The sequence below is a fragment of the Triticum aestivum genome, chromosome 7D (genome assembly GCF_018294505.1).
Source record: "Triticum aestivum cultivar Chinese Spring chromosome 7D, IWGSC CS RefSeq v2.1, whole genome shotgun sequence".
NCBI classification, from domain to species: domain Eukaryota; kingdom Viridiplantae; phylum Streptophyta; class Magnoliopsida; order Poales; family Poaceae; genus Triticum; species Triticum aestivum.
This window is the reverse complement of record NC_057814.1, coordinates 594,044,653-594,053,839: the sequence shown is the minus strand read 5'-3', so window position 1 is coordinate 594,053,839 and position 9,187 is coordinate 594,044,653. Positions and strand designations below refer to the sequence as shown.

The 9,187-nt window shown below is 50.0% G+C and overlaps 1 protein-coding gene across 2 annotated transcripts; it reads right to left on the bottom strand.

Annotated features, from left to right (window-relative positions):
- Positions 1-4,164: 4,164 nt before the first annotated feature.
- LOC123168959 (nuclear intron maturase 3, mitochondrial) lies at positions 4,165-8,493 on the bottom strand. 2 transcript variants are annotated; one of them, XM_044586820.1, is made up of 3 exons: positions 5,963-8,493; positions 5,800-5,864; positions 4,165-5,271 (listed from the first exon to the last, which is right to left on the bottom strand). In XM_044586820.1, exon 1 carries the CDS (start codon positions 8,360-8,362, stop codon positions 6,137-6,139), a length of 2,226 nt encoding a protein of 741 aa, XP_044442755.1. In that variant the 5' UTR covers positions 8,363-8,493; the 3' UTR covers positions 4,165-5,271; positions 5,800-5,864; positions 5,963-6,136. The 2 variants fall into 2 exon arrangements, with proteins under 2 accessions (XP_044442755.1, XP_044442753.1); XM_044586818.1 differs by lacking the exon at positions 4,165-5,271 and adding an exon at positions 5,541-5,719.
- Positions 8,494-9,187: the final 694 nt, after the last annotated feature.

Here is a 9,187-nt window from a genome sequence, read left to right as displayed (position 1 = left end):
ACCATTGAGCTTTGGCGTCAGGCAGGGGCAACCCTCTTAGAGCACCCATTTGGCGACCCGCCGTGAGTAGTGGTGGTTATGTATCGCCTGCGGGCTAAACCTATTTTCTTCTTCTTTTTACCTCCTTGATCACTCGATCAAAAACCACCTTCTGTATTTCCTGCTTGCTCTCTGCTATTGATCAATATATGTCAGCCATCAGCTGGATCTTTCAAAAAAAAACTAGTCTTTTGTGGCCTAAGTGTACAAGTAAAATGGCATATTTTGTGTACTCCAATGATTGTTCAGTAGGAAGACTTGTTGCAGAATTTGCACGCTGAGTATTGCGCAGCAGCCTGTAATTTGCTATAGTAATACTAGTGCTTGTCTTGAGCAATACTGTTGGGCTGCTGTTTCTTTCAATGTTAAGTGCTGAATGAATGGACATGGTCATGTACAACATATAGGATTGTTGTTTTTCGCTATTTTTAAGCTTAACTGGTTAGCGCTGTTTCATCTCTAATGCGATGAAAATTGGATGTTTTGTTTGTATTGTCGACTGCCTAAAGAATGTGCAAGTATGGATCTTCTTTTAACCTCTCTAATGGGTGGCTGATGGCCGGATGTGTTGATGAATCGATTGATGCATGCTTGATCTGTGCCAGTTCCCAGTTTCAATGAGAATGAGTACAGACTCAGCAAATAGGATGCAGATTCTACTGTGGCAAACCGTCCAATGTATTTTTGTTTTTTACAGTTAAATCTGCTTTATTCGTTGGACAGCAGGGCTACATCATTTACAAGAAAGGAGATTGTAGCCTCGTGGGCAAATTATATCTAGCTAATCTTGCTAATTCGTAGCAGCTGTTGTTTGCCGGTTGCTACTGTCATATGCCTGAAAAAAAAAGGGGTTAAGTCTGAATCGTTTTTGGGCAGTTTTGGCTTCAGTCGCTGGTGGCCTTTCCATCAGGAACGAAGTGGCTTGTTTTCACTTGGGCCAACCAGTGCCATTGGATCTTATTTGAACGGCAGATGGGCGGGCACATGTTACGCCGTGACTGCCAAGAGGCAAGTCACCTGATGCCGGTCCGCCTTTGTCATGCCCCTGCAGAGTGGCTTCAGGCACCAACGCGTTGTCTACCCTGGAAAATGTTTGTAGTACAGTTTTTCTACTCGGTTTGGACCTGAAACATTAAATTATATAAATACAAGTGTAAACAAAAAAGGCATAAAATACAAAGAGTTAAACCAACGATAAAACTATAGAATTAATGATTTTGGGTTCCTATTAAACACATAATACAAAAAAAAACACCTAAAAGGTTTTGGATTGCCACTCAACAAGCTTGTTTGTTAAATTAATTAGCTTAACTTAAATACATTTGTGGAGAATAATATTGAACTTTAGGAATTATTTGAGCATCAACACAAGTTCCCAACATGTTCGCAACATTTCTAGATATTCTCCTTCCTTGGCAAGTGCATCACTAATTTCTTCGGAGGCAGATTTGACAGTACCATGCCCCTGGATATATCTATGGAGGACAGAAGAGGCCCAATAATAATAGGGCGGCTCAAGCCTACAACTCAATGTCCATCAAAAAAAAATCAGGAGAGAAGGGAGAGCAGGAGGCTTTGTGCTTCAGTTAGCCAAGAGCCAGCAGTGTTGTCGAATCCTTTTTTTTCCATAAGACAAGGCACTATCTTCATCACAATGCCAAAGGATGTCGCCGACAAAGAGAAATATGGCAGATTAGACCAGACATGCCAACGCAGGAAGATAAGAATGTTCCTCTGGGTATGTGGGTGAACAGCATGTGGGCTTTGACCAATTTGTAGGTCTGGAGCCCTGTTTTCAGAGAATGTTGCGAGTCGACAAAAGGGCAAGGGCAATCAACGAACAGATGGTCGGAGATCTCAGGAGTGGAGCATCTTCCACAGCCCAAGCGCTGGGAGCAATGTTTGAGGTGAAGTGAAGATGTCTGATGAGAGCAACAGCAAAAAGTATTGATATTACATTGAGCTCGATGCAAAGAAACCAGACAAGGAATTGCTAGTCACATTTTATAAGAAAACTACTGAAAACCGAAAACAGCCTAGCTAAACCGATTTTCTCACAGAAAGTAGACATGGAAGAAACAGAGGCAGGAAGAACAGTGATAAATAATTGGTCAGGCGTCACCACCAGGAGCACACAATCACAAATGGTTTCCCAGGCAGGAGAAACCGAGGAAGTACACCCCAAAGCAGCCACGCACCTCACTACTCTCCAAATTGAGCTGCAACCAGCAAACTTTATACCTAGTACAGAACAAAGAAAAGCATAAACATAAAAATGGCAGGGCAGACTATTGAGTTTTGTCAGCTAGCTATTACAGAACCTATTTCCTGAATTATTTAAATATTATAAAACTGATAGTAGAAGCATATGGCTATTTCATCACAACAGTCATGATATATAAGAGCAACTCCAATGGGGCAACCCATTTCGTCCGTCCGCGTCCGTTTGGGTCGGCGCGGACAAAAGTGGCGGCCCAACGCGCCGACCCAAATTCAAATCGTGTCCGCCCGGCGTCCGCGCCGACCCATTTCCGGCCCAAAATTGCGCCTGGAATGCGTCGGCGCGGACGCGAAGCAGACGCGTCGCGCGTCTCCTCGCCGTCCGCCGCGTCCCCACCTGGCGGCCGTCCAACTACGACGGTCAACATAATTTATGACGACCGCCCACCTTGGGCCCACGCGTCAGCGACGGCGGTCGTCCTTTTTTAAGCTGGGCGTGCGGCGGGGCCGTCCTCATCCACTACCACTCGCCCCCCGTCCCCATCTGGCCACCCCTGCCCCCACGCCGGCGACAACCCTAGCCACCGCCAGCATGGGCTTCTTCTCCGGCATCGGAAGCAGCCGCAAGGGCAAGGCCCCCGCCCGCCATTCCCCTCCCTCCACGCCCTCCACGCCCTCCCCACGCCGGCGCGCGCTCCTCGGCAGAGGCAGTGCATCAACGTGCCGTTGCACCAGGCCGAGTGGCACTGGCACCACCGCGTGCCTCTGCCGTACCCCGACGTGATGCTGCCGCATGACTGGCATTTGGATCCGGAGAGAATCCCAGTGCCGGCGGCGCCGCGGACGGCGAGGGCCCATGCGGAGGAGGTGCGGCGCCGGCGGGCATTGCTGACGTTGGAGCAGCGCGCCGAACCGCACTTCGCCGTCGACTCGCCCAACTGGGCTCGATGGTTCGCCTTCGAGCACGAAGAGGCGAGGCGACGCGGCGTCCGCGGCGCCGACCACAACCTGTCGCCGCCCGCGCTCGTCGTCCGCGACGAGGACCAGGAGGCCGAGGCCGCCAACCAGGCGGCCATTAAGGAGAGCGAGGAAGAGGAGCGGTGGAGGGAGGCGGATGAGGCGGAGGCCATGGCCCTCTCCGCGGCGAGCGACTGCGTCGTGCCGCCGGTGACCCCGCCGTCCCCGCCCAAAGCCGAGCCAGAGGAGCCGGCCTACCTCGAGCGCTACTCCTGGACCGGAGTAGTGCGCGAGTGGGTTAGCGCTCCGCCGATCTGGCTCGGGGCGACGGAGAAGCAGAGGCGGCCTACCTCGACCACTGGCGCCGCGTTCGGCTGGCCGAGGAGCACCAGGAGGGCGAGCGCCTGCAGATGCTCGAGCGCAAGGCCGAAGAGGAGGCGCGCCAGGCCCAGGCAGCGGCGGCAAAGCCCGACATCGCCGCCCTCTGGAACACGGCGTTCCCCTAGGCCGGCCCTGCGCCAATGTTGATCGACCTCGCCGGTCCCGACACAGACGCCGCCGCCGACGAGGACGCCTAAGGCAGCGCGCGTCGTCTAGTTTTTAATGTTTAATTAATGTAATGTGGACTTTCGCCGGCCTTCGTGCATGTATTTATTTTTAAAATGCTCGCAATACTTTTTTTTGACGCGCCGACGAAATGGGTCGGGCCAGCGTTGGGCGCTTGCGTCTACCCAAACACAGCGCCGGACGTTTGTGTCCGCCAGGCCGACCCAAACGGACAAAAAGCGGACAAAAGCGCCGTCCGTTTGGTCGGCCCGTTGGAGTTGCTCTAATACCCCAGCCCTCCGCAGGACCCAAAACTACGTAAGCAAGAAAAGGCATGTTACTAATCATAATATAATTTACTCCTAGTTAACTTCACAATTCTGAATCCTTATGCACGCTACCACCAAATTCCGTAAATAAGTACACTATGAACATCTACGCGAAGTTCTACAACTTCTTTGTTCACACAGAAATAAGATTCAGCCATCTTCATGAGTTAAATCGCACTGCAAGGTTCCTGCATACGAATATTGCACAGGAAAAAACACAGACCGATGGATTGGAGAATAGCTCAATTTCAACTTGCCGAAACATTAATCTAGTCGACCAAATTTCATATTCTTAAAGCCTCCTGAAAGGCTAAGGGTAACAACATATATGTATCTGTGTGCACCTTCATGATGATGATGATGCATCCGGAATACAGCAAATCCAAAAGTTCATGTCAAAGCCTACCAAATATAGCACACAGATACCAATGGGCCAGCCACCAACTTGTCTAGAATATGTAACTGGCGATTCTAGTGAAATTCTTTGTGCAATTTGTGTGGTTCATTTGTTCCTGGGTCTATCCCTCCGATGGTGTTCAAAATCATAGCTGACACCTGGTATTCTTGCAAATGAAGGATACACACTAGAACATTTGACAAGAGAAGAGATCAACAAGCAACAATAAAGTTATGCTGTACCAGAGGAAGCTGGTATGTCAACTTTCTCACAGAACATACAATTCAAAGGGGGTCAATGGCCCGATCTAGATGCACCTGATCAACTTTGCTTACCGTCTGAAGCCCATGTGGAGTATTGAAAGGCAAAAGGAAGCACTTATGCATTCATAGATGGAAAAAGCAAATAAACATAAAATATTGCTCTGATTGAATATTGACATAACATTGATCTAATAGCAATAAGAACCTCTTGCTAAAGAACTACCTGTACACCATACTCAAGCTAATGGTATTCAGAATTTCAGAAATGAATCAAGCAGACAAACCCTGCAGTCAGCAGGCTGAAGCAATGATATTTAGATGACTGCAGAAGACATCCCTACAGTTACACCATGTAAGGAAACTATGCTACGTGTAAACCAGTCTACCAAAATCAATTTGTTGCAGAAAGTGGACACGCGGCAAGCAGAGGGCCTAAAACAGCCTACCTGAACCAATTTTGTTACAGAAAGTAGACATGCAAGAAGCGGAGGGTGTAGGCGGGAGGAACAGGGGGAAATAGCTGGTCAAATTACACAGTAAAGTTAGACAAAGTTTTTGAGCCATACCCTCAAAACAATAAAATGCAGAATCCTAAAAGTTTCAGACCAACTAATTAAGAGAACAATGAGTTTGCCAACTAATATAAAGTTATAAACACAGACAGGGGAAGCATATGGTGTACTTCATAATAACAGACATGATAACTAATAAATCTTTCTCAGGTGGCATATGTTGCACCTTATGGGTATGTTTTGTTGGTACCCAAAACCAGCCCTATAATTTTTTTTAGTCATAGCCAAACAAGTTATGCTTCTTTCAATGATTCCAATTTCATTTTGGCAGGCCCATACCAACTTGCCAACTCTATTTCATATTCTTGTCAACGTTTCCAAATCATAGGCAAACAACACCTTGGCCGAAATTTTAGCTAGTGCCAAATATTTTGTAGGGTCAACTTAGTCTCAAACCTAGACACACAAAAAAAAGTACAGTGGATTAAAAATAAGTAGTATCTGATTTTAACAGAGCTGTTGAAACAGAGAAATACCTGAGTAAAACTGATATGAAGTTAGTGTGCACATTCAATGGTAAAACTAGCATACCACATCATTCCTGAACAGAAAACAGATAACAGAATCAAAGATTCAGTTAATGATGTTGTAACATGTAGCACCTCCCGATCAGAACAGTCATAAATGAGGAACGCATACCTCTGTAAAAAAAACTAATCAGTATTTGCTCTACCCACTGACAGGATGGATATCCAGGATATGTACAGTGCCAAATGCAATCAGCACTAAATACACTTGGCAAGCACTGCAGTATTGCATCTTTATGTGAGCTTTGTGTTTCGAACGAGGTATCATGCAAGTTGTTTTTTCTTTTCACACCACATCAACAAACAACTGAGTACAATCAATATCTCGGAGAGTAATCTTGCCAAGAAGTAGATCGCTTGCATGTATGGAGCACAGTGGGAGGCATTTCTTGTTCAGACTCTCATGAATGGCACTTAGTCCTTGGACCCACTTCTTTTCATTCAAAGGATCGACATTTAGGCGATTCTGCAAAAGACGTATCCGGTAAAGGGCAGTGTCTGTTCCAGCACAAAAATGAGCCAGGCATGGGAGGGAGGTGTCATCGACCGCCAACCTGACCAAGATCATTGTCAAGGCTCCATCCACAGGCTTTGGATCAGAGAGATTCTTATCACCCATCATCTTGATCTCCTTCTCTGTTGGAAAGTACACTTCAGGCACTCCATTTTCATTTGTCACCTTCAAATCCTTTGTATAATGGCTAATTGCTTGCCTCTTGGTGCACTCATGCTTCTCCGCCAATGTCAAGAAGCAAGAGAACCTCAAGTGATAACTCACAACAATCTTGACCATCTTGAAATTTCGACAGCAGCAGAAAAAATCTAGCCACCTCCTCCCCACACCAGCATACCATTTGATGATATTTGCATCATCCAGACAGATAAGTAGCTTTATTGGCCGTGGCCGTCCCATGGAATTTGTGAACCCCGCCAGCTTTACTGCCTTTCTTACAAGCTCTATTGGCGCATTGACCCTCATCTTCAACTCTGTCAAGTCCTCAACAATCCTCTTCTCGTATTGTCTCTCATCCTCCTCCTCTGCTAGCATCTCCTCATCCTCGGTGATGTCGTGGCCCCTCCTCGGCATCAAGAACTTGTCCAGTGTTTCCTGTAAGTGATCATACGAGTCAACCAATGCTGTTGGCAACTGATCCCTCACCCTATTCAGTGACAAGAAGTCGCCAGATGTGAACAATCGGTGCCAATGACGGCGATGCTCCTGCGACTTGAAGTATTCGACCACTGTCTCCTCTGCCCAGCCCTTGAACTCCTGCCGCACTTCATCCTCAATTCGGAAGGCAAACTCAAACTCATGCCCACGCCTCACCTTCTTGAACAAGTGGTTCAGTATCTTCAACCCAAGCTTCTTCCTCCGTGTCTCCCGAGCATTCTTCAGCTCCTGTGCCTCTGCTGCCTTCCTCTTCAGATACATCTTCCTTGCCCTCTTCGCCTTCTCAGACATGGGAGGGTGTAAGACTGACGGCGGCACGGCCTGAAACTCCATCCCCAGGAATTCCATCTTCTCTGAGACTGCACTGTGAACTGAGATACCAAACCTGTCAACCTTCACCTCCAAACCCCTCTCCAACACTGAGAGGATCCTATCTCTAACCTCAAGTGTGAGCATCTTCGACCCGGAGGTCACAACCATCGTCTCGTCGAGATACCGGACGGCATACACCCTCACAGGCATATGCCGAACGCTGTCATCCTTAACTCTGGGATTCTTCTTGTGCACCTCCTCCCGGATGGCCATCACCTCTCTATCCACAGGATCAAAGAATATGTTCAGCAGCGTGCTGGTGAGCTCCGACTCCTGCGGGAGCCCGCGGCAGAGCTCGGAGCCGCCGAGCTCGAAGGCTACCGCATCGGAGAGGAACAGCTCGCGCAGATAGTCCATGAACCCGGGGTCGTCGACCTTGCCCGAGATGGCGTCGAGAAGGCGACGGACGTGGCGGGGCGCGAAGGGCTGGCGCGGGATGGCGACGCGGAAGAACCAGGTGGCGTTGGCGATGCTGCGGAGGTAGCGGATGGCGGCGTGGCGGGCGCGGTAGGCGAAGGTGGCGGCGCGCGGGGCGAAGACGGCGTCGAGGGCGGAGGCCGCGGAGAGCATGGCGAGGCGGAGCGGCAGGGACGGGAGCGGGAGCGGGCGGCCCTTGAGGCGGGAGGGGAGGATGAGGCGGAGGTGGGAGGAGGGGGAGGGCGGCGCGGCGGCGGCGGCGGTGGTGGTGGTGGGGAGAGGAGGGGGCTGGTCGGAGAAGGGCAGGGAGGGGTGGGAGCGGTGGCGGAGGAGGAGGGCGGAGGCGAGGAGGAGGGAGGGGTGGGAGAGGAGCGGGAGGAGGGAGTGGAAGCGGCGGGTGGAGGCGGAGTAGTGGTCGCGGCGGAGCAGCGCCTCGAGCTCCGCGGCGGAGAGCGGCGCCGGCACGGCGACGGTGGTGGTGGTGGTGGTGGAGAGGGCGCGAGGTGTGGGTAGGAGCACGCGGCGGCGCGCGCGCGCGAGGCGGGGGAGCATGTGCGGCGCGGCGGAGGTGGAAAGGGGGCGGAGGCGGCGGCCGGCGGGCGGCGGGCGGGAGGAAAGGCGAGAGTTTGCGACCGCCGCGCGCGGGGTGGGCCGAGGAAAGGGCCGAGTCACGAAGCACACGGCACTTCAAGCACAAACAAATGGCCCAAAAAGGTTAAATAAAACCGAGAAAAACATTCTATTGTGCTAAAAAAAACTATCATTTCAGCAAACATCATGCCACTACAAAGAAGTAAACGGGATTACATCCATGTACGTAGACTATCTAGCGAAGACTACAAGCATTGGATGATTGGAGCGAGCTGAAGACGTACCGTCGTCATCGTCCCTCCCTCGTCGGAGTCCGGCAAACCTTGTTGTACTGGGCATCTGAGAAGTCACTGTGCTAAGGCCCCAAAAAACCTGCACACCAGAACAGCAATAGTCGTCGCGAGGAAGGAGAAAGATGTTCCTAGAGGAAGAATGAATTGATCCCAGAAGACGGCTTGTGAAAAACAAGTTGTACGCTTAAAGGGGGATTTTTTTTTTGGATGGGGAGACAGAGAAAAAAATCCGCAAAACGGGAGAGCCCTTAATTTAGGTCACGGAGCACCTCCCGACTGGGTATGTCGCTTGGTCTGTGCAATCGTCCAACAATTCACAATTGAGAGCGGTAAATATGGTTTGCTTCAAAAGAAACTGTAATACAAAGGGCGAGTTCGCTCGATCGCTTCTGCCAGGAGCTCCTAAGTGTCGCTAACTATGAAAAGATGTGAATCTTTCGCATAGACGCCAGGACTGGGCCAACATATTTTGTTCCTGGGAGCTTTAGTTGTG

Coding starts and splice junctions, on each gene's coding strand:
- LOC123168959 (XM_044586820.1), bottom strand. CDS start 8,362: ATGCTCCCCCGCCTCGCGCGCGCGCGCCGCCGCGTGCTCCTACCCACA.